Raw genomic sequence first — 24,966 nt, forward strand, 5'->3', positions numbered from 1 at the left:
GGAATGTTGGATACACATAATACTACATAGCTTGCTGCGTGATACCAGATTTACAGTTGTGTGTGTGTGTGTGTGTGTGTGTGTGTGGGGGGGGGGGGGTCAGTGTGTGTCTCTGTGTGTGTGTGTGTGTGTGTGTGTGTGTGTGTGTGTGTGTGCGCGTGTGCGCGTGTGTGTGTGGTGTTTCTTCAAATATTGAAAACCTCGCTTTCGCCAGCAATTTCAACATTAGAAAAAACATTTCGTTCGAGTCTGTTATCACACAGCAAGCTAGCCGTGTAGTATTCTGGGTTTGTACACGGCAAAGATACGATATCTTTACTAATGGGGCTGTCACACTCTAACGTTTTAGAAAACTTATGTCTAGCGTATGAAAAGTCAAAAAATAATGTCACATTGGCATACGTCCAAAAAAAGCTTCAACATTCTAAATTGGACTTATGCATAACGTATTCATAGCGTACGTCTAACTTATTAGAAACACATCACTAACTTATATACAACTTATGATAGCGTATCATAGCGTATGACCAGCGTATGTCTAGCGGCCTCGCCTAACTTATGCCCAACGTATGAGTAACTTATGAGAAACCTATGCGCAGCGGGCTCGGCGTTACAAGTAAGTTACTGACAAAGTTAGCTGTGTGGTACACCTTCCTGCTAGCGTATCTCGACGTATCTCAACGTATCTCGACGTATGAGTAAACTACCTGTAACGTATTTAACATATATGCGTAGCATATGTCTAGCGTATGCCTAACGTCTGAAGAGTACGTCGGCATACGTCCACAAATTTTGAACATGTTCAAACAAAATATCGGTCTCAGCGTACAACAACGTATGCCAGCTTATGCCAGCTTTATACCAAGCGTGCTTTTAACGTATGCTACTTATACCAAACCAACCCCTAACTTATGTCAAACGTACTCCAGCGTTTCGATGAACATTCTCATAAGTCGGCATAAGTTGCAGCTATACGTGATAGTGTGACAGCCCCATTAGGCAGGGAAACGTCCGGGTGAACGTACTGATAAGAGAAGCTTTGTAAAACGCGGTCTGTCCCTCGGTTCGGGTGGTGAGGAACGGGAGAACCGGTGTTTGTTTTCAGTTCATGGCAACTGGCACGGCGGAAAGCATCTTGCGTTAGAAGGTATGTTAAAGGCGCAGTCATGCATGTGTGTCAAGCTGGGCCCCGAGTGACGGTATCCATGACACGCTTGGTCTGTCACGGTACAATGACTACGCACACTTTACCTACGTGACCGAGACGTTTTTCGCTGAGGGTGAGTAGGTTCGCCATATTCCAGGGTAGAAACAAATTGTGTAACGTATGAGATCTAGACTATGAACCGAAGAATCAGAAGGGGGCGGGAAAGGGGGGGGGGGGTAAATTAACATAGTCTACACACAGAAGAGTGAGAGTCAGAGGGGGAGGGGGAGGGGGTACAATTACAGAGGTTATGAACAGAAAATATGTGTGGGGGAGTCAAATGGGAGAGTATATACTGAGATCACAAGGATTTGGCGAGCATATATACTGAGATCACAAGGTTTTGGAGACCAAATATACTGAGATCACAGGGTTTTGGAGAGCATATACTGAGATCACAAGGTTTTGAAGAGCATACTAACTGAGATCACAAGGTTTTGGAGACCAAATATAACTGAGATCACAGGGTTTTGGAGAGCATAATAATACTGAGATCACAAACTTTTGGATCACAAACTTTTGGAGAGCATATACTGAGATCACAGGGATTTGGAGAGCATATACTGAGATCACAAGGTTTTAAAGGTAGAAGTGTTACATCCAGTGGAGGGGGGAGGGAGGGGGCACTTTATTCATACCACAGTATTCATAACGTAACGGAAATGGGCTTTGATAGCGAGGGGAGAGGACGCCGTTTGCATAGCGAGCGTGAGGTTTGTTTGCATTCAGCCGTTGTGTAAAGTGTTCGTTGAGCACGCCGAGTTTTAACATAAATCAGTGACTGAGTCTATGGCGCTGAGAGAGAGAGAGAGAGAGAGAGAGAGAGAGAGAGAGAGAGAGAGAGAGAGAGAGAGAGAGAGAGAGAGAGAGAGAGAGAGAGAGAGAGAGAGAGAGAGAGAGAGAGGGAGGGAGGGAGGGAGGGAGGGAGGGAGGGAGGGAGGGAGGGAGGGAGAGAGAGAGAGAGAGAGAGAGAGAGAGAGAGAGAGAGAGAGAGAGAGAGAGAGAGAGAGAGAGAGAGAGAGAGAGCAGCAGAGAAAGAGATATATCATTTTGTCCATTGGGAAACGAGTTGAAGATAAAGTGTATAGTAAATATAATGAGTATTAACATTATTGTCAAGGATTTAAAAAAAAATATATATAATCAAAAAACAAGAAAGGTAGGTTGTTGGAACGTTTGTTATTGACAAAACAATACATTCACAGATATTTCGACCCAACGGTCTTTTAGGTGAACAGACAAACAAATATTCACACAAAACTTATCTTGATAGTTCTATCAGTTTACGTCCACTCGTCAGGAAGCCGAGCGAATGAATAAATGAATGAATGAATGAGTGGACGTAAACTGATAGAACTATCAAGATAAGTTTTGTGAATATTTGTTTGTCTGTTCACTTAAAAGACCGTTTGGGTCGAAATATCTGTGAATGTATTGTTTTGTCAATAACAAACGTTCCAACAACCTACCTTTCTTGTTACCGCCCTTGGGGTTAAAACACAATTTGACCTGTTATTGCATTGGTTGCATTGGTGTAAATATATTGTAAGAAAGTTTGACAATTAGCCAACCGCTGCATAGCGAGACATCTTTTACATGGTTTTTGCATTGTTGTAAATACTTTTGCCATTTCCAATAGTGCATATATATTATATTGTATATATGCAAGTGGAAAGGCAGGCATTGTTTGTGTGTAAGGGCGGCTGTGATAAAACAGGGTACATGTGTCCATCTATCTAGTCAGCCCATGCCCTTACATTAAATTTGGTACATGATGAAAATTTCTTTGTTGAAATATGTATCACAAATGTGATGTGTTAAATGTATATTATTTGACTGATGATATACATCAAGATGGTGCCTTTCAATAATGCAGTCGCTGAAATCACTCAGCGACAATACCATCACCAATGTGTTTGCGTTTGTTCATAGCATGAGTGTGGAAGGCGGTTAATTCCTGGTGGAGTAGACAGGGGAGGCAGTTCCTGAACAAACCTTTAAATGTAGTAATTTATGACACAAACCAGGGAGGAACATAAATTAATTTATGGGAGACCGTAAATGTACATTATTTCATTATGATAGTTAAACTTTGTGTTGGTATTAATGGGTATGGACCCCCTCTGGAAATTTTATGTACTTTTGAGAGAGGGAATTCCAAAATAGAAAAGAATACGGATTATTGTTGTAAGAATTGATTGTGATGAATAAATTAAAACATAACTTCTCAAAGCCATTTATGGAACTGCACAGACAGAAGAATGTGAATTATGAAAACTAAGCAGTTATGTGTGTGTGTGTGTGTGTGTGTATGTGTGTGTGTGTGTATGCGTGCGTGTGTGTGTGCGTGCGTGTGTGTGTGTGTGTGTGTGTGTGTGTGTGTGTGTGTGTCCTTGTCAGTGCCTGTCTGCATAAGTGTGTCTATTCGTGTTGGAGTGAGTGCCTTTGTGTGTGGATCTGATTACACCAATGTTACACGTTTTTCACTCTACTCCAATCCCAATCTCATTGTCTGTCCTCTCTTTGCAGACGCAGTGATATGCAGGACATGATACCGACAGGAACCAAGCTGGGAGCCCCGACCCTCTTGCTGTGGGAATGTCCAACCACGACGAACGCAACCCTCAGCGTCTGCGGTCTTGGCTGACAATGTTCACTGTCATTAGTGATTTTCCTCTTGATGCAAAGCACCGGACATTACTCATAGTTGTCTCAGTTTACACCCGCAATAGTAAAGTTCTCTCCCCCTAACCGGAAACAGCCACCATGATGAACGTGACGCGTTGTCGGGGCAAGGCCAAGCAGCGCGCGCTGTGTTGTGTCAAAGTGACGTCACTGGTGACGTTGTGCGTGCTGCTGATCTCCCCGTTACGTAACACAGTGCTGGCTCCCTTCATGCCGGGGGCGTGGCTGGAACACAACACTTTCCGCCTGGCGCTCATGCTGATGGACAATCAACATTTTGCCATCACAGACCCTTTCGCCCACCCCCCTCTGGTGGTCGTGTCCGACTCTTCAGCCTCTGCCGTTGCTTCGCCGTCTTTAGAGGTGGGGAAAATGAGTTTCTACATGTCATTTGTTATTATAGATATTGGTTTAAACAGTATTTTATTCATAAGCAGACACATGATAATATAACAACATCATTAACAAGAGGCGAAGCCTTCAAGGCTCCCGTAAGAAATCAACAAACAGTAACATAACACAAACTCACTCACTCCGTAACACACACACACACACAAACACACACACACACAAACACACACACACACACACACACACACACACACACACACACACACGCACACACACACACAGTTAAAACTAACGCATCATATCAACTCCATGTATAATTTTCAATAGAAGGCAAACAGATAAAATGACTAGGGTAATAGGTTAGGTACCTGCCATGTGGGCATTTTTTCCACTGCTGTCCTCAGTCCTATACTTTTCATCAAGACTTGTCACCATGCCGAGTAGATCTAAATTCGGAAGTCTTCATGTGGCTGAGGCATATATCTGACATAGCGTCGATCTTGTTGTAGGTTAACCTCCTTTCTGAAACAAATGGCAAAATGCGATTAGTTATGATGACTACAACCTACACAAATATAAACAGTGTTTTGAAACAGAATAGTCAGGTTATACAAGCCACTTTACCTATGCAGCATGGTAACCCTACAATATGCGAAACATGTCGACTGCAGCAGCCTGGTTCTTAAAATAATTCTGACGGTCAACACAGCCAGAAATGCCAACAAAGACAAGAAAGCTGTTGCAAGGTAAGCTTACCAAACGTTACATAGCGAATCATATGATAGTGCGTAAACAGCAAACAGTAGATCTACAATCAAAGAGAGGATCGAGTCTGGAATGAAACGCGATACAGATCTAGCATTCAAAAACTGTCTTTCACGTTCAAGGAAGTTGTTGCAAGGTACTTAAGACTTACTAAATTGTACAGACAAAACCATGACAGTGCATGTTTTGAATCTGAGGAAAAAATCGTGATCATTTTGACTTTGAAAACAGATTCATTCCGTTTCCTTATATCTGCATGTTCAAGTAAATGGTGGACAGTTTTTTTCGGGCAGAGTAAACTTAACTTGAGACTCTACTGCAAGTCTTGAAATTCACATAAATCGAACCACGAGCAAAGACATCCAAACATTACAGGCACTTTAGATCAACTCATTTCACTAGAGGTGACTGCCTAGCACTGTGTTTGACATCCGTGTCTGCTGAAATAAAAAGAAATTAAAACAAAACGGATTAACAGTAGGTGACACGTTATCAGAGTGGGAGACACTAGATCTGTCTCTGAACTTACCGGGATACGGCTGCAAGATCGACACTGACTGCCGCGCTTTCGACAGCTCTTCCTCGCGTGGACATTGGAAACACGCTGTGCAGATCAAATTGTAGGAAATCTCCCTTTGGTATCTTCTTTATTGACTTTTCTGGAGCTTAGAAACCGAACAACATGAAATCGTCTTCCCCGGCGAATCGGCGAGGTGAGAACTGGACCACAATCCTTCGCGCGACCCCTGACCTGATCTTGACACCTGACCTGCCGTCTGCATGCCAAACACGACACAAACCAGTCAACTGCTTGTACCCCTTCAAAACCCACCACCACCCGTTTTCTTTGGATACACGCTTTAACTACACACATGCCGACACAATGTTGATCATTGCTTCAATAATTTGAAGATGGTGCTTGAAAATTAACCACGTGAAATGAGTATTTCGGTGTTTAGCCAAAAATGTTAAAGTTTCTACCACAGACATACATACATACATACATACATACATACATACGCACGCACGCACGGACAGACAAAGTTTACCATCGCATAGGCTACACTTCGTGAGCCAAAAAGGAGCACAACAAGTTTAAAACTTATGGTAAGTGCTAATTATAGATATTTCCTGGACACTGTCATGTGACGTCATACTATGCTGTCTGACTCCTCCCACATAATTTGTGTTCGCTTTCACTCGGTCATGTACCATGCCTCAATTTGTGTGTGAAATTCATTGACGATTTCCTCTCATCACAAGGTGCACTAAACTTTACTTTTCATGTTTTTTTTGTTTCCCTCCCTTTTGCCACTTTTTGGACTACCAACTTCCCCCCCCCCCCCCCCCCCCCCCCCCCCCGCTCTTTTATTTCATTGTGCTTCACTGTTCGTATTAGTATTCCTAAATGAGTATGTTGATATAGTCTGCTATCGTGTTTACTTCTGTTATGTTTCACCTTGGATTCGCTAATATAAGCATTGTGCCCGAGTACGGATCCTCCATGTTAGATATTGTATGTATATATATATATGTGTCACAATATCAATATTAAACGAAGTTTCGTTTCCACCAGGTGAACATGTCGGAGCTGGAACGCTTCATGTACAAGGAGGACCCCTTCCAGGAGTTCTACCGGCAGAGGGACGCCCTCAGTGTCAAGGCCAAAGCTGGGGACGAGGACGCCGCAGAGGAGTTAGCCATGATGGAGACGTTCCAGCCAGTCATGTCGCTCAGGGAGAGGGCTCAGCTCATGTTCACCCTGGACGTCTTTATGCGCGCGTGTCAGCAGCACGGGCTGCTGTTTTTTGTCTTAGAGGGGACTCTGCTGGGCTCGTACCGCCACCAGGGCCTGGTTCCCTGGGACGACGACGTGGACATCGCTCTCAACGGGTCCGAATGGCGGCGGGTGCGGCAGGTGCTGGGTTCCATCCCCGGCTTCACCCTCTTCGCTCCGCCCGACGCCCAGTGGAAGTTCTACATGTCGGATCTGCCTGCCTTCCAGGACAAGCCCTTCAAGTTCCCCTACCTGGACCTCTTCTTCTTCAGACAGCACGGGCCCTACGTGTGGGGGCTGACGTGGGGCATGAAGAACCACCTGATGCTGCACACCAAGCATCTCTTTCCCCTCACCACCGTCCCGTGGGAGATGTTCCCCCGCCTCCCCGCCCCCGCCTGTGTGGAGCGCATGGCGGAACACAACTACGGGGTGGCCATGTGCATGACGCCTCAGTACGTCCATAAGACCAACGAGAGACGCTACGGCTTCCAGACGGGCAAGGTGGCATGCTCCCGCCTGCACAACTACCTGCCCTTCGTCTTCCGCCATCCGGGACCTGCCGGGTACGTGGTGGAGAGCAAGACGGTGGGGGGCCGGGTGCTGGCTAACGTCACGGTCCGGGCCACGCCGTCTGTCTGCTTCAAGGATTAGTGGCACGATTACTGACGCAGGATTACAGGGTCTTTTCCGTGCGCACTTGGTCTTGTGCTTGTGTGTACACACGAAGGAAGTTCATTCACTTGCAGGTCAACCGGCACGGTTGGCCTAGTGGTAAGGCGCCCGCCCCGTGATCGGGAGGTCGTGGGTTCGAACCCCGGCCGGGTCATACCTAAGACTTTAAAATTGGCAATCTAGTGGCTGCTCCGCCTGGCATCTAGCATTATGGGGTTAGTGCTAGGACTGGTTGGTCCGGTGTCAGAATAATGTGACTGGGTGAGACATGAAGCCTGTGCTGCGACTTCTGTCTTGTGTGTGGCGCACGTTATATGTCAAAGCAGCACCGCCCTGATATGGCCCTTCGTGGTCGGCTGGGCGTTAAGCAAACAAACAAAAAAACAAAAACTTGCAGGTCTGCCTAATGAGTGTTTTCAAAACTGCTGACAAGTGTAAGACACGATTATTGACAGGACTATTGACACGAGTACTGTGTGCTCCCTTCAGTGCTATTGACACGATTATGGACACGACTATTGACACGATTATGGACACGACTATTGACACGATTATGGACACGACTATTGACACGATTATGGACACGACTATTGACACGATTATGGACACGACTATTGACACGATTATGGACACGACTATTGACACGATTATGGACACGACAATTGAGACGATTATGGACACGACTATTGACACGATTATGGACACGACTATTGACACGATTATGGACACGACTATTGACACGATTATGGACACGACTATTGACAGGGCTATTGTCGGACATATTTGGTTGTTTGCTTGGGTGTGTTGTTTTCAAGTGTGTTTATGTCTCTTTAAGTGACTAAGTGATGTGTATGAGTTTGTAGATGCTTCAGGTTTAAGCACCAGTCCTGTCCGTTGGCTTGTTTTTTGTTTGCTAAAAACATCCCCTTTTCAGTGTTAGTGTTAGTATTAGTGTGTGTGTGTGTGTGTGTGTGTGTGTGTGTGTGTGTGTGTGTGTGTGTGTGTGTGTGTGTGTGTGTGTGTCACAAATACTGACAACTGCATGCTATTTAAGGCACTGCCTAATGAGTGTTTTCAAAACTGCTGACAAGGGTAAGACATTCGAAGGCTCTGCTTTATGTGAGCGTTTTATTCAGACCTACGTTTGCCATTGCAGGCACTGCCTAATGAGTGTTTTCAAAACTGCTGACAAGTGCTCGGCAGTTATGGCTCCATGCAACGAGTGTTTCAGGACTCACGACTGCTGACATTCAAAGTGCCTTGGGTAGACAAGTGCAGTAGGGATGTGGCGGGGGTAGATTGCGCTATGTGGATGTTTTTTAAACAACATTTTTTTTAATTTTTTTTAGAAAGAATGAAAGCTTTGTACTGCACGTATGTTTGTACATTGGTGTGCGAGTGGGATGGGGCTGGGTGGCCGAGTGGTAACGCACTTGCGCTCGGAAGCGAGAGGTTGCGTGTTCAGGCCTGGGTCAGGCCGCAATTTTCTCCCCCCTTTCCTAACCTAGGTGGTGGGTTCAAGTGCTAGTCTTTCGGATGAGACGAAAAACCGAGGTCCCTTCGTGTACACTACATTGGGGTGTGCACGTTAAAGATCCCACGATTGACAAAAGGGTCTTTCCTGGCAAAATTGTATAGGCATAGATAAAAATGTCCATCAAATACCCGTGGGACTTGGAATAAAGTAAAAAAAATTCCATCTCACACGGCATTAAGTCTCAGGAAACATGAATACACGCATGCAGGAAAAAAAAAAAAAAAAATGGGTAGCGCCGTATGTATGGCAGCTCGCTTTCCCCGGGGAGAAAGCAGCCCGAATTTCCATGAGGGTAACCTCACTGGACTGTAAATCTTATCCAATCCAATCCAATCCATCCAATCCAGTGTGTGCGTGTGTATTATGTGCTTAAACCCGTACCCTATGGAACGGCACTGTTATTTTCAAACAAAATTGACAGCTTGGTAATTGTGACTAAAACTCGTAAAAAGTGCTTTGCTTTCAGGACTTAAAAGCTCTGTCCGTGCTCTTTAAAGTGCGTGTCTGAAGTTATGCCGGAAAGCTATGTTACTCTCACAGCCAAAGTCCCTCGATGGTCAAGGTCACTCGATGGTCAAGGTCACTCGCCCACCAAGGTAATTCGCCCACCAAGGTCAATCAATGGTCAATGTCACTCGACCTCCAAGGTCACTCGACAGCCATGTCACTCTCCCACCAAGGTCATTCGTCAACCAAGGTCACTCAATGGTCAAGGTCACTCGACCTCCAAGGTCACTCAACCACCAAGTTCACCACCCCACCAAGGCCAATCGACCGTCAAGCTCAATATCTAACACGCACGGATTAAGTACGGCTAGATAAGACTTTTGATTGTCAAATAATTATGTTTTCATCTGTACTAATATGTATGACAACTTGTGCATGCGTGAGATTTGCTTTAAAAAAAGAATTTTTATTTTTTTTATTTTTGTTTTTTATGCTTCTTTTTTTTCCCCTCTTTCTCATCGTTCTACTTTTTTTTCTCTCTCTCTGTCTCTCTCTCTCTCTCTCTCTCTCTCTCTCTCTCTCTCTCTCTCTCTCTCTCTCTCTCTCTCTCTCTCTTTTCTCTTTGTTCTTCGCTTTCAACTTTTTTTTTCTCTCTCTCTTTACACCCCCGGTATAGGGGTGTGTATAGGATTCGCTTGATGTGTTTCTGTGTTTGTGTTCGCATATAGATCTCAAGAATGAACGGACCGATCGTCACCAAACTTGGTGAACAGGTTCTATACATTCCTGAGACGGTCCTTACAAAAATTGGGACCTGAGTCAAACACACGGTTAGGGAGTTATTGGTGGATTAAAATTATACAACGACTTATACAGGGACATCTTAATGGTCAAAGGGAAATAACCATTCTCACTCAGTCACTGCCACCAACTGAGAAGGTTATTTCCCTTTGACGGGGGTGTTTTTCCTACCTCGTAGGAATTTCTTGTTTTCTCTTACTTTGTTCTTTGCTTTCTTCTCTTCTTTCTACTTTTTTTCCATTTTTTGTTTCTTCTCATTTTCCTCGAGCTCTCTGTTCTCTTTATTTTTGTGTGAGACTTGCTATGTGAGTATTCGAGTCATGATTATCTTGAACCGTGCCATTTTGCAATAAAGGAAGATAAACTACAATGATGAAGATTAACTACAATGATGAAGATTAACTACAATGATGAAGATTAACTACAATGATGAAGATTAACTACAATGATGAAGATTAACAAGATTAACTACAATGATGAAGATTAACTACAATGATGTTGTATCATGTCTGTGTCTGGAATAAAAACTCGTTTATCTGACTCATCGTTTCAAATGTAGTCTGTTTTATTCTTTCTTCCAAGAAGAGTCGCAGACGTCACAAAAGACAACCGTCATTGTGAGCTTGTACCAAAATAGAATCACACTTAGAAAGCATTAATATCATCAAAGAAAATGTCAAGCAAAAACATCAAAACTGAAGCAACTTTTCAAAATACATTTGCATGTATGGGTAGAAAAGTCAATAATGTTATTGTTCCTGTTGCATCTCTCTCTCTCTCTCTCTCTCTCTCTCTCTCTCTCTCTCTCTCTCTCTCTCTCTCTCTCTCTCTCTCTCTCTCTCTCTTTCTCTCTCGGTGCTCGATCGCGAGACTTGCTGCTGACAGGAAGTATTTGGAAAGCTCTCGCATTTGTGACAGTTATTCAGCTCTAACTCCACCATGTCTCCAGTTGTTGGATTCCCAACAGCTTTGAAAAACCTTGTTGGTGTCCTACTGGCAGAAAACCGACTGACGTCGTCGAAATGCATTGCTGAAAGTGAAAACACGACCATCGTTATCCGACTGTCTTCAACCAGCCAAGTCCAAAATGGCGACCAAGAACAACAACAACATACAGTAAACTCGTACAGACGAAAACCACCAAGCCAGCTTCGACGGGACCGAAAACGAGCCCAGCAGAGACGCGAACCGCACCAATTTGAGGAGAAAGAGGCAAGTGCATTTTCGCCAGAACTTTTTGTTTCGCCACCATCATTGAAACAGAATGTATTAGAATCAGCTGATCAAGTACAAGTAGGCCTACACGAACTAGAAAGTATAACACCGCAGAGCGACACACTGGACACTCGTCTCTAAAAGCACGGGAAAAGCGCGAGCGCGACAATGGGAGCAAGGACACCAACATTCCTGAGCCTGAATACACTGACACCGGTGAAACAGCCCACAGCATTGAGTGTGACACGGTGCGTTCGGAGCAGAGTGAGGAAAGTGAAGACGAAAAGTTTATTTCCTTGGCTGAACATTCTGAGCAACATTAAAGAAACTGTAGCCAGCGTCACAGACAGGTCACTACAACGTAGGCTGAAGGACTCCGACAGAAACAATTCTTTCCGTAAAGTAGTATTAGACTCGCGACATGGCAAGAAGCATCTCCTCCTTGAGTCTGACGACATTGTTTTCATTTTGGACCGTGCACTAGAAGGGAAAGACCTTGGGAATCCTGCCATCATTCACTGGTTTTTCAAGCAGGATGAGAGGTACCAGCTGGATAAGGAAAAGACTTATCAGGAACATTCACACCAGGCGACCTGTGCAAATTATTACGAAGAAATCGAGGATGCACGGGTGTCACTGTTGACTTTCACCAAAGCATTAACTATCTACATGGGCTAACTCTGCGAGACATATGCAGCGGGTAAATCAAAGATGCATTATACAAAAAAAATGACAAAAAGAATAAATGAATTGCCTTCGAAAGGAACTGTGCAGTAATACATACCTGGCATGGATACCATGCTAGAGAAAGTCTGTAAATATTTCGTGTAAATACGTTCATTTTCAATACTTAATGTAAATACGTTCATTTTCAATACTTAATGTAAATATGTTCATTTACAAATGTGTGCATTACCCATTGTCGAAAAGGCTTTCATTAGCGAAAGACATTAAACTTTCAAAGCGTCTCTCTCTCTCTCTCTCTCTCTCTCTCTCTCTCTCTCTCTCTCTCTCTCTCTCTCTCTCTCTCTCTTTCTCTCTCTCTCTCTCTCTCTCTGTCTTTCTTTCTCTGTCTCTGTCTCTCTCTCTCTCTCTCTCTCTCTCTCTCCCTCTCTCTCTGTCTGTCTCTCGCTTGCTCTCTGTCTTTCTTTCTTTCTTTCTCGCTCTCTCTCCCTCTCTCTCTCTCTCTCTTTCTCTCGCTTGCACACACACACACACACACACACACACACACACACACACACACACACACACACACACACACACACACAAACACACACACGCACGCACGCACGAACTCTTGCGCTCTCATTAAAACACACGCACTCAAAATCATCATCATCACCATCATCATCATCACAATCATCGTCATCGTCGTTCGTGGTCTCAGTTCGTCACTGTGCAAATATACGGGCTGTCTGGTAAACTCTCTTCTCCGCACTTGACCACTATGACGTAGTAACCGGGTGACGTCACGCTAAAAGTGACGTCATATAAATTGTCCCCTATGTACGTCACACTGGTGTCTGTGACGCAGTGTGACCGATGACCAAAGACGGCCACCGTGACGCAGCCACTGTCCTCCCTCTCTGTCCATACCTGCAACCATACGTTTCGAGAAGTGCGGTTCAAAAGGTCAAACTCGAGTAACGAATTGAAACATTGTACAAAGCAAACGAAAACCTAAATTGCACAGGAACATTTGAACACACAAACGCCTAGATCCAATCAATAAGCAATACACACACGCATGTACGCGCACGCACGCACGCATAGACACACAGACACATGTTGGAGCTCGCAAGAACGCAGAATGCATGCAAGCACGCACGCACGCACTCACTTACGCATTTAAACATACGCTTTGACTGCCTGCCTTTCTCAGTGTGTATGCACGTGTGTGTGTGTGTGTGTGTGTGTGTGTGTGTGTGTGTGTGTGTGTATGTGTGAGAGATAGTGGGTTATAGAGAGGGAGACACACACACACACACACACAGACACACACACACTTACAAACACACACACACACACACTGACCAAAACCCACAAGAACGCCTACCTGAAAGTTATTCTGCACACCCAATTGGCCGAACGACAGCCCCGCCCCGAACGCCATGCACCTCCCAACATCCGGGGCCTCAATAACGTCATTTCCGGCGGAAGGACAGGCCTCCGAGAAGTGGACCCCATTCAGACTGGCGTGTGCTACCCGAGGTTGGATGGGACTCAGGGTCAAATCTTGGCCGAGACTGCTTCCACTGTCCAGCCTTTCTCTTCCACAGGAAGACAGATCGCTTCCAAGCCTGTCTCTTCCACTGTCAAGCCTTTCTGTTCCACAGGAAGAAAGATCGCTCCCAAGCCTGTCTCTTCCACTGTCAAGCCTTTCTCTTCCACAGGAAGACAGATCGCTTCCAAGCCTGTCTCTTCCTCTGTCAAGCCTTTCTGTTCCACAGGAAGAAAGATCGCTTCCAAGCCTGTCACTTCCACTGTCCAGCCTTTCTGTTCCACAGGAAGAAAGATCGCTTCCAAGCCTGTCGTCACTGCCTAGTGTGGCCCCACTGTTACAAATAACGTGGTTGGTTTCTCTGCCCGAGGCACTATCACTATCCCAGTTGCCTATTTCCGTTGATGCCAAACTTCCTCTTACTGACAAATGTCCAGATCCCAACGCAGACCTCTCCCCAATTTCATCCGTTCTGTCGAAAGTCCCCAGGTCGTCTTGCTGAAAGAAGGAGTTGTTGGCGAAAAGAGAAGCAGACGATAGGGGAGAGGTCTCGTCGAACGGATCGCTGGAGGGAGACAGACAGCCAAGGGGACTTCCCGTTAAACACAGCCCGTCCATAGAACTCGGGCTTATGCTGCAGCCCCGCCCTGCAGAGCCGTCGTCCGGGAAATCCCGTTTCTGCCCCATGTCTGTCAGGTCGCGAAAGTGTCGGAGGTGGTCCAGGAGGTCCGTGCGCTGCGTGCGGGAAATCCCGAACCCGCAGTAGCTACTGCTGTCTTCAGTGCTGGTGCTCAAGGTCTGTGCTAGCTCAGAATGTCGGGGGGTGACGTCAGAGGGGTGGATGATGATGCGAGGTTTGGCGGACCTTTCAACGTTGGAACGGTGGCTAAGAAAGGTTGCTGCCTCGGAAGGCACGGCGCCGAGCCAAAGTTCATGCCCGGTTTGACCTTTCATCGTACCCTCAAGGTCAAGCCACAGGCTGGGGTCAAGGATGTTTGTGTCTGTAGCCAAAGTGGCATGGCCTGGCAGTCTGTTTGTGTCTACGGTTCCACCATCATCACTCTTCCCGTTAACTTTCTTAGCAGACGTCGTCCCCCAAGCCGTGGACACAGGTTCTGACTGCCCATGCTTCCCCGAAGACGACGACGACGACGACGACGACAACAACATCTCGCTTCTGTGTCTATGCCTCTGCTCTGGCTCTACCATCGCGAACGACGTGGACAACATGTCTGGTGAGCTTACTCCCTTTCCCCCCACCCCCGTTTGCCGCCTTAGCACTAACGGTTTACTCGACGAGGACGATGAAAACGAGGATGAAGAAGATGGCGGTGGGTTGACGACAGGTTGACGAACCCCCTGTACCTTGCTGACTGAATGTGAGGTAGGTCTAGTGTGAGGCAGACCTTGGGGCTGGAGACAGTGTAGCTGTGAACAGCCCGGCTTGTCCTTCGTCAAATGAGCACGGCTTTGAGAGGGAGGGGCGTGGGAGGAGGGGGCAGTGGCTGGGGGGTGGTGCTGATGGGGGAAGTGAGGAAAGTGGCTTGAGGAACGGCTGCCGTGCCGCCTGATCTTGGTAGCCCCCGAGGGCAGTTCGAAGCACGGGATATCCGTCACGCTGTACGGGGAATATCTGTAACGGGAATTGTTGGTTTGAACAAGTTTATTGATTTTCCTTGGATACTATCGTTGACATAAATACAACATTTAGAACAATAACAAAAGAGAAGTGCGTCTTTAACATCTTCCGATGATGTAGAGCAGTACTAATCTTTAGTCTCAATATGGCAGATGAATTCAAAGCTTCAGACACATACTATTGAATTGTTCTTTTGAACAGAATGTTCAATACCTGAAAGAGACAGGTTACAAAGCGGTTACACAATGGACTGACATGTGTTGTTTGAGGGAGAGCCCAGTCCGTGCAACTGAGTCAAGGTAAGTCCGTGTACACTGGATACAACGTCTTGTGCTATCAACCCTGCGTCTTGCTGTCAATTCAAATTTGTGTTGTTCTCATCTTGCTAAATCAGTCCGTGCACTCATGCAGGACTCTGTATAAATAAATAAATAAATAAATAAATAAATAAATAAATAAATAAATAAATACATAAATCCCTGCGCCTTGAATATGTGCGCGATATAAATGGCATAAAAAAATAAAAATAAACATAAATCCCTGCGCTTAGAACTGTACCCACGGAATAAGCGCGATATAAGCCTCATATTGATTGATTGATTGATTGATACATCATGCAGGACTCTGTTCATGCTGAGCGTATACGTCAGTCATCTCGCCTCTTTCCTTTCAAGCGTAACTATGATTTAATGAGGGTGGTTGTATGATCTGCAACATACGCTGGGCAAGACAGTATCCTGTTTCTGTGTACGCTTCAGTCTTGTAAGTGATCGGTACGCTAACCCCATGAGAGTGGTTGTATGATCTGCCACATACGCTGAGCAAGACAGTACCCTGTATCTGTGTACGCTTCAGTCTTGTAAGTGATCGGTACGCTAACCCCATGAGAGTGAAGCCTACCTGCCATCCGATTTGCTCTCCCCAAAGTCCGGGCTGATTGGTCGCTGCAACCAGACAGACGCTTGGCTGTCAGCCAGTATGGCAACGGAGCGGAAGAAATCTTCCTTCACGTCAGAAGAGGCTCTGTTGAGTGTGCTGCCAGTATGACCTCCCTTTGGTCTCCTACTGAAGAGCTTCTCGTGATGCAGCAGCAAGTCGTCACGCTTCACGTACAGCTCCGAGTCCGAGCACCAGCCTGTGTCGTGCCAACATCACACACACATTACATTCACCAGCCTGTGTCGTGCCAACATCACACACACATTACATTCACCACCCTGTGTCGTGCCAACATCACACACACACATTACATTCACCACCCTGTGTCGTGCCAACATCACACACACATTACATTCACCACCCTGTGTCATGCCAACATCACACACACATTACATTCACCACCCTGTGTCGTGCCAACATCACACACACATTACATTCACCACCCTGTGTCGTGCCAACATCACACACACATTACATTCACCAGCCTGTGTCGTGCCAACATCACACACACATTACATTCACCACCCTGTGTCATGCCAACATCACACACACATTACATTCACCACCCTGTGTCGTGCCAACATCACACACACATTACATTCACCACCCTGTGTCGTGCCAACATCACACACACATTACATTCACCACCCTGTGTCGTGCCAACATCACACACACATTACATTCACCACCCTGTGTCGTGCCAACATCACACACACATTACATTCACCACCCTGTGTCGTGCCAACATCACACACACATTACATTCACCACCCTGTGTCGTGCCAACATCACACACACATAACAATCACCAGGCTGTGTCGTGCCAACATCACACACACATTAAATTCACCACCCTGTGTCGTGCCAACATCACACACACATAACATTCACCACCCTGTGTCATGCCAACATCACACACACATTACATTCACCACACTGTGTTGTGCCAACATCACACACACATTACATTCAATACACTTAGGGACACAATTTTGCCCCCACGAAATTCTTTTTTCCAAGTTTAGTTTACCACCTGCTGTTCTTGATTGTCGTACACTTTCGTTTGGAATTATTGATTTGATATTTTCTTTTAAATACGACAATATAATTATGCTTCCGTATAAAAGTGTATCATTGTATCACAGTTGGGCGATGCGACAACTACAGTGATTGCTATTGATGATACGCTGCTTTCTCTCTCTCTCTCTCTCTCTCTCTCTCTCTCTCTCTCTCTCTCTCTCTCTCTCTCTCTCTCTCTCACCCCCGCCCCCCCACCCCCTCTCTATCTCTGTCATAAGAAGAACATGTAAACTATTTACTGTAAATGTACTTAACTGTAAATCTGTTTAAAACTCTAAACAACCGACAGAGTTATTTCCGAAATGTGTGTATTAACTATAGTGGTTGAAACCAACTTGTGTCGTCACTGCCCGTCTGGTGAAAGAGGAGAGACAGAAATGTGTGTATTGACTATAGGGGCTGAAACCAACCTGTGTCGTCACTGCCCGTCTGGTGGAAGAGGAGAGACAGAAATGTGTGTATTGACTATAGTGGTTGAAACCAACCTGTGTCGTCACTGCCCGTCTGGTGGAAGAGGAGAGACAGAAATGTGTGTATTGACTATAGTGGTTGAAACCAACCTGTGTCGTCACTGCCCGTCTGGTGGAAGAGGAGAGACAGAAATGTGTGCATTGACTATAGGGGTTGAAACCAACCTGTGTCGTCACTGCCCGTCTGGTGGAAGAGGAGAGACAGAAATGTGTGTATTGACTATAGTGGTTGAAACCAACCTGTGTCGTCACTGCCCGTCTGGTGGAAGAGGAGAGACAGAAATGTGTGCATTGACTATAGGGGTTGAAACCAACCTGTGTCGTCACTGCCCGTCTGGTGGAAGAGGAGAGACAGAAATGTGTGTATTGACTATAGTGGTTGAAACCAACCTGTGTCGTCACTGCCCGTCTGGTGGAAGAGGAGAGACAGAAATGTGTGTATTGACTATAGTGGTTGAAACCAACCTGTGTCGTCACTGCCCGTCTGGTGGAAGAGGAGAGACAGAAATGTGTGTATTGACTATAGTGGTTGAAACCAACCTGTGTCGTCACTGCCCGTCTGGTGGAAGAGGAGAGACAGAAATGTGTGCATTGACTATAGGGGTTGAAACCAACCTGTGTCGTCACTGCCCGTCTGGTGGAAGAGGAGAGACAGAAATGTGTGTATTGACTATAGGGGTTGAAACCAACCTGTGTCGTCACTGCCCGTCAGGTGAAAGAGGAGAGACAGAAATGCGTGTATTGACTATAGTGGATGAAACCAACGTGTGTCGTCACTGCCCGTCTGGTGGAAGAGAGGAGAGACAGAAATGTGTGTATTGACTATAGTGGTTGAAACCAACCTGTGTCGTCACTGCCCGTCTGGTGGAAGAGAGGAGAGACAGAAATGTGTGTATTGACTATAGTGGTTGAAACCAACCTGTGTCGTCACTGCCCGTCTGGTGGAAGAGAGGAGAGACAGAAATGTGTGTATTGACTATAGTGGTTGAAACCAACCTGTGTCGTCACTGCCCGTCTGGTGGAAGAGAGGAGAGACAGAAATGCGTGTATTGACTATAGTGGTTGAAACCAACCTGTGTCGTCACTGCCCGTCTGGTGAAAGAGAGGAGAGACAGAAATGTGTGTATTGACTATAGGGGCTGAAACCAACCTGTGTCGTCACTGCCCGTCTGGTGAAAGAGGAGAGACAGAAATGTATGTATTGACTATAGGGGTTGAAACCAACCTGTGTCGTCACTGCCCTATGGTGAAAGAGGAGAGACAGAAATGTGTGTATTGACTATAGTGGATGAAACCAACGTGTGTCGTCACTGCCCGTCTGGTGGAAGAGAGGAGAGACAGAAATGTGTGTATTGACTATAGTGGTTGAAACCAACCTGTGTCGTCACTGCCCGTCTGGTGGAAGAGAGGAGAGACAGAAATGTGTGTATTGACTATAGTGGTTGAAACCAACCTGTGTCGTCACTGCCCGTCTGGTGGAAGAGAGGAGAGACAGAAATGTGTGTATTGACTATAGTGGTTGAAACCAACCTGTGTCGTCACTGCCCGTCTGGTGGAAGAGAGGAGAGACAGAAATGCGTGTATTGACTATAGTGGTTGAAACCAACCTGTGTCGTCACTGCCCGTCTGGTGAAAGAGAGGAGAGACAGAAATGTGTGTATTGACTATAGGGGCTGAAACCAACCTGTGTCGTCACTGCCCGTCTGGTGAAAGAGGAGAGACAGAAATGTGTGTATTGACTATAGTGGATGAAACCAACCTGTGTCGTCACTGCCCGTCTGGTGAAAGAGAGGAGAGACAGAAATGTGTGTATTGACTATAGTGGATGAAACCAACCTGTGTCGTCACTGCCCGTCTGGTGGAAGAGAGGAGAGACAGAAATGTGTGTATTGACTATAGTGGATGAAACCAACCTGTGTCGTCACTGCCCGTCTGGTGAAAGAGGAGAGACAGAAATGTGTGTATTGACTATAGTGGATGAAACCAACCTGTGTCGTCACTGCCCGCCTGGTCAGAGAGCAGAGACCGACGCCGAGAGAACGCAGACTGTCCTGCAGCCTCTCCTCGCCAAGACAACGAGGGGACGTCACTGTGCTTAGAATCACTCCTTCCTCTGCTTTCTCTCCCTTTGAGGTGATATGGGAGAGAAGGCTCGCTGCTGCGGTAGGAATCAGAGTTGCCTCCCTCTCCCTTCTTCCTTTTCCTATCTCCGGGCTGGAGAGCGAAGGAGGGGAGGCTACTGTGGGAGCCGGGAGAACTGCTCCCGGACAGAATCTTGCACACGCTTCGGTGGACAGCCGCCTCGATGACGTTGCCCAAGGTCAGGTGAAGGTCATCTTCATCGTGACCCCCGTCCGTTGTAGATCCGGAGCCAGGCGATCCGGGTGTCACGGTCACCGGGTGGTCAACGGCCATCTCCCACGGGTAGGATCGACGAGACAGTCGCCGATGACCCGAGAAAAGGTCATCTTGAGGGGTGAGGAGAAAGCCTGGTGCTTGATATTCAGCCAGTTTGTTTTTAAATTTAGTCAAGTTTTGACTAAATATTTTAACATCGAGGGGGAATCGAAACGAGGGTCGTGGTGTATGTGCGTGTGTGTGTGTGTGTCTGTGTGTGTGTGTGTGTGTGTGTAGAGCGATTCAGACTAAACTACTGGACCGATCTTTATGAAATTTGACATGAGAGTTCCTGGGTATGAAATCCCCGAGCGTTTTTTTCATTTTTTTGATCAAATGTCTTTGATGACGTCATATCCGGCTTTTCGTGAAAGTTGAGGCGGCACTGTCACGCCCTCATTTTTCAACCAAATTAATTGAAATTTTGGTCAAGTAATCTTCGACAAAGCCCGGACTTCGGTATTGCATTTCAGCTTGGTGGCTTAAAAATTAATTAATGACTTTGGTCATTAAAAATCTGAAAATTGTAAAAAAAAAATAAAAATTTATAAAACGATCCAAATTTACGTTTATCTTATTCTCCATCATTTGCTGATACCAAAAACATATAAATATGTTATATTCGGATTAAAAACAAGCTCTGAAAATTAAATATATAAAAATTATTATCAAAATTAAATTGTCGAAATCAATTTAAAAACACTTTCATCTTATTCCTTGTCGGTTCCTGATTCCAAAAACATATAGATATGATATGTTTGGATTAAAAACACGCTCAGAAAGTTAAAACAAAGAGAGGTACAGAAAAGCGTGCTATCCTTCTTAGCGCAACTACTACCCCGCTCTTCTTGTCAATTTCACTGCCTTTGCCATGAGCGGTGGACTGACGATGCTACGAGTATACGGTCTTGCTGAAAAATGGCATTGCGTTCAGTTTCATTCTGTGAGTTCGACAGCTACTTGACTAAATATTGTATTTTCGCCTTACGCGACTTGTTTCTTGTTTGTGTCAGTGTCGTTTGTTAGTTTCGTTTGTTTGCATGTTTGTTTGTTTCTTGGTTGTGTCTATGTCGTTGTCTTTCAATTGGTTTGAATAAAGATAAAGTTAAAGTGTATAACTAACACCCCCCCTCTCTCTCTCTCTCTCTCTCTCTCTCTCTCTCTCTCTCTCTCTCTCTCTGGATCTCTCTTGATCTCTCTCTCTCTTTCTCTCACTCTCTCTCCTCCCACCCCCCTCGCTCTCACGGACACAGACCACGCAGCTCAACTCACCAGCAGCACCACTGGCTCTGATGAGACTTGGGTCCAAGTCGATGGACCAGGGATAGGGCTGACGATGCAGACGACGATGACCGCTGACAAAGTAACTGCCGTAGATGGGCGACTCGTTCTCTATGCCACTGTCCAGCGTGTCCACTGTCGACTGTCTCTCGGGCTGCTCGTGCAGGTCATCGTGACCCAGCGCTGACCTCTCCACCCAAGCCAGCACGTGGTCGGCATGTGGGCGCGGGGGACGGCCCAAGGGGCTCCCCCTGGCGGCAGCGAGGGGGACTCTACCCACGGCGTCACAGGGGAGGTCGGGGTTGCGCGAGAACTGAGGGTCGGATCTTGCTCGAGCGTAGGGGTGGAGCCGAGCGTTGGCTCTCTGGTGATGGCTGCGGTTGCCCGAACTGCGGTTGAGCTGATCGCCGCGCGCGCTGCTGTCTGTGGACTCGCAGCCACTGTAGTCTGAGGAAGGGTTGGAAGGAGTGGACAGTGCAGGGTCTGTGTCGGTCTTGGCGGCAGTGGTGTGGTGTCTCACGTGCGCTGTTGCTTCACTGTCAGGGGCCGTGGATACTGTTCTGGTGCCCTGCATTCCCTGTGTGTCGTGGCCTTGTGCCTGGCTGATGCTGCTCTGCCTGCAGAATCGGGCACTTTTGTTGGCGTCACTTTTCAAAGTGCAGTCTGTTTTCTTCTGTTGGTCCGATAGTGCTGTGCTGTGGTTGTGCTGCTTCTTCTGTTCATTGTCTCCGCTCTCTTCTGTTGATGCAAGTCTTAGCTTTCTGTTTCGACAGCTTTCAGGGCTTACATCGGTATTGTATGGTTCACCGTTGCTTGCGACTCCTTCGACTATCCTGTTGCTAACACGACTAGCTGTCGCATCGTCATAGACACTGTGCTGTTTTGATTGCGACACAGCGTTGCCCTCTCTTTGGGAATGCCAAACACTCTGCGTGGCATTGTTTGATGCGCCGTATTGTCGCGACTCGTGCAGGAGACGCGTGTTGTTTGATACAGAACTGTTCCCTGGAGATCTGTTGAGGGTTGCGTTGACAGGCAAACAACCTTTGAAGGCTTTCGAGTTGTAAGCTGCGCGATTTTCTTTGGAGGCTTGGTCGACGGCTGTGTAGTTGGAGCCATGATCGGGGTGCGTTTTGCGGTCAGACTGATATGGTTTGAGGGTGACGGGGGACGTGCTGTAAGAGCCAATCACCTTCACGTACTTCTTCCTCCTGTGCAGTCTCACACCTGGCGGCTTCCAGCCCGTTTCTTCTTTGATCTGTGGATAATTCACCTGTGTGCCCTTGTTGGTCTTGGCCTTTGGCGTGACGATGGCCACGGGTGGGTTGGCAGAGGCTGAGGAACTCCTAGACTTCGGTTTCTGTTTGTGGATGGTCCTGAAGCGATGGCTTTCTGTGCCACCTGTTGCGCTGTCCCTGCTGGTAAAGGTAGCGATGGTGGTTGCTGATGTTGTTGCTGGGTGAGAAGTTGTCGCAGTTGTCTCTGCTGTGGTGTTTATGAATGGCTTGTTGTTAGTGTTGGTGTGGCGGGAGGTGGCTGTGGTTGTGTTGGTACCAGCAGTGGAGGTGGTGGTGATAGTGTAGGTGGTGGGTTTGGCGGTGTTGCCCACACGGTGTTGGCGGGAGAGGTTGCCTCGGAACTTACTCTTCATCGTTGACGACGCTGTGTAGTCGTCACTCACACAGTCACTGGTCTGACCTTCACTCATCCGTCTTGTCTCTCCGTCACAGGCCTCTCTTTCTCTCACACAGTCACTGGTCTGACCTTCACTCCGTCTTGTCTCTCCGTCACAGGCCTCTCTTTTCTCTCCGTCACAGGCCTCTCTTTCTCTTCCTCCCCGCTGCCCTTTCTCCCCTCCTGTTGATGTTTCTGGCTCACTTCCCCAGCTATCATCTCGGTGTGTTTCACCCAACACCTCATCCTCGTTGTGCAGGTATCCATGGCTGTCAGGTGGGGAGTCGTTGTGCAGGTATTCAGGGCTGTCAGGCGGGGAGTCGTTGGGCAGGTATCCAGGGCTATCAGGTGGGGAGTCGTTGAGCCGGTATCCAGGGTTATCCGGTGGAGAGTCGTTGGGCAGGTATCCAGGGCTATCAGGTGGGGAGTCGTGGCGAGCTTGAGACTCTATGACGACCTCAAGAATCTCGTCATCGTCATTCAGTTTGTCCATAATGGACGAGTTCTCCTGCTGCAGACTGTCAGTGTGGGAATAAGGCGGGCAGGGCTGGGTGGAATAGCCGCCAGCGGTGTCTAGGGGTGGGAGGAGTGCTGTGAAGGAGTTACTTCGCCTGCCGTGTAAGGAGAGTCGCCATCTTGTAGCGCCCCCCTCCCCTTCGTGTTCCACTGTCGAGCCTCCGTCAAACGTCTTCCACTTCCGCCCTGTGTTTCCCAGCATCCTCCGGCTTCTTCTGTGGTCTCCTGTCCCTCCCCCCACTTCTCTACCTCCCCCTGTTGCTCCTTCCCCTCTCGCCCCTCCCCCCTCCCCCGACATGATCAAGTTCCTCCAGTTCCTCCACTCCTCTTGCTCTGTGATCTCGCTTTCGTTTCCTCTCCTCTCCTCCTCAAAAATTTCTGCTTGCCCCTCCCCCTCCTTCTCCTGCTTGTCTTCTCTCCAAGCTCCGTCTCTTTCCTCTCCACTGCCGCTGTCAATCATCCGTCTGTCATCGTTAGCTCCGCCCTCGTCCCCGCCTTTCTCCTCCTTGTCTTCTCTCCAAGCTCCGTCTCTTTCCTCTCCACTGCCGCTGTCAATCATCCGTCTGTCATCGTTAGCTCCGCCCTCGGCCCCGCCTTTCTCCTCCTTGTCTTCTCTCCAAGCTCCGTCTTTTTCCTCTCCACTGTCAATCATCCTTCTGTCACTGTTAGCTCCGCCCTCGGACCCGCCTTTCTCCTCCTCGACACTGATGGAGCTGGAGCTTGAGGAGGGGAGAGGGGAGAAAGGGCGGAAGGAGGGATTGTCCGCGTGATGGGAGTGCAGGGAGGTTAGGGAGTCGACAGAGGGCTGGGAGTGCAGCGAGAGACTGCGGGAGTCAGCAAACGGGCGGTCCTTGAGGTAGACGCAGGTAGTGCGGAGACTGTGTGACGTCACTACTTTGGTTCCGAGGCTGTTCCAAGAGGAGCTGGGTTCACTCTTACTCTTCTCGGCCTCTTCTGTAGACAGAGAAACAGAACTGATTGGAGATCAAAACACACCCATGCAAACACACACACACACACACACACGTACACATACACAGAGTTTGTGCGCACACGCACGCGCGAGTCTGTACGATTGAGAATGTAAGATTGACCTACAAAGACAGCAGGCCAAGGGACAACAACAACACCGACATTCAGACAAACAGACAGGCGGACAGACAGACGCAACACAGACATACTATGCTAGACAGACAAACAGATAGACAGACAGACAGACGCAACACAGACATACTATGCTAGACAGACAAACAGATAGACAGGCAGTGTCAGACTGACGTCACACA

At 47.2% G+C, this 24,966-nt stretch overlaps 2 protein-coding genes across 3 annotated transcripts in view; one reads left to right on the forward strand and one right to left on the reverse strand.

The window, feature by feature from the left end:
* LOC138951079 (uncharacterized) overlaps positions 1-9,910 on the forward strand; it is an 18,253-nt gene extending 8,343 nt beyond the window's left edge. The window contains exons 1-3 of one of the 2 annotated variants that reach the window (XM_070322743.1): positions 1,073-1,280; positions 3,737-4,255; positions 6,585-9,910. In XM_070322743.1, coding sequence (XP_070178844.1) covers positions 3,974-4,255; positions 6,585-7,439 — 1,137 coding nt within the window. In that variant the 5' untranslated portion in view covers positions 1,073-1,280; positions 3,737-3,973 and the 3' untranslated portion in view covers positions 7,440-9,910. Of the gene's footprint in view, positions 1-1,072; positions 1,281-3,736; positions 4,256-6,584 lie in introns of those variants that run through there. The other variant, XM_070322742.1, reaches the window with a different exon arrangement.
* A 2,789-nt stretch (positions 9,911-12,699) lies between these two features.
* Positions 12,700-23,900, reverse strand: LOC138951080 (hornerin-like). Its single transcript, XM_070322744.1, has 5 exons — positions 21,482-23,900; positions 19,801-20,280; positions 16,224-16,458; positions 13,520-15,317; positions 12,700-13,059 (listed from the first exon to the last, which is right to left on the reverse strand). Exons 1-5 carry the CDS (start codon positions 23,880-23,882, stop codon positions 12,847-12,849), a joined length of 5,127 nt encoding a protein of 1,708 aa, XP_070178845.1. The 5' UTR covers positions 23,883-23,900; the 3' UTR covers positions 12,700-12,846.
* Positions 23,901-24,966: the final 1,066 nt, after the last annotated feature.

The sequence above is a fragment of the Littorina saxatilis genome, linkage group LG16 (assembly GCF_037325665.1).
Source record: "Littorina saxatilis isolate snail1 linkage group LG16, US_GU_Lsax_2.0, whole genome shotgun sequence".
Lineage (NCBI taxonomy): Eukaryota > Metazoa > Mollusca > Gastropoda > Littorinimorpha > Littorinidae > Littorina > Littorina saxatilis.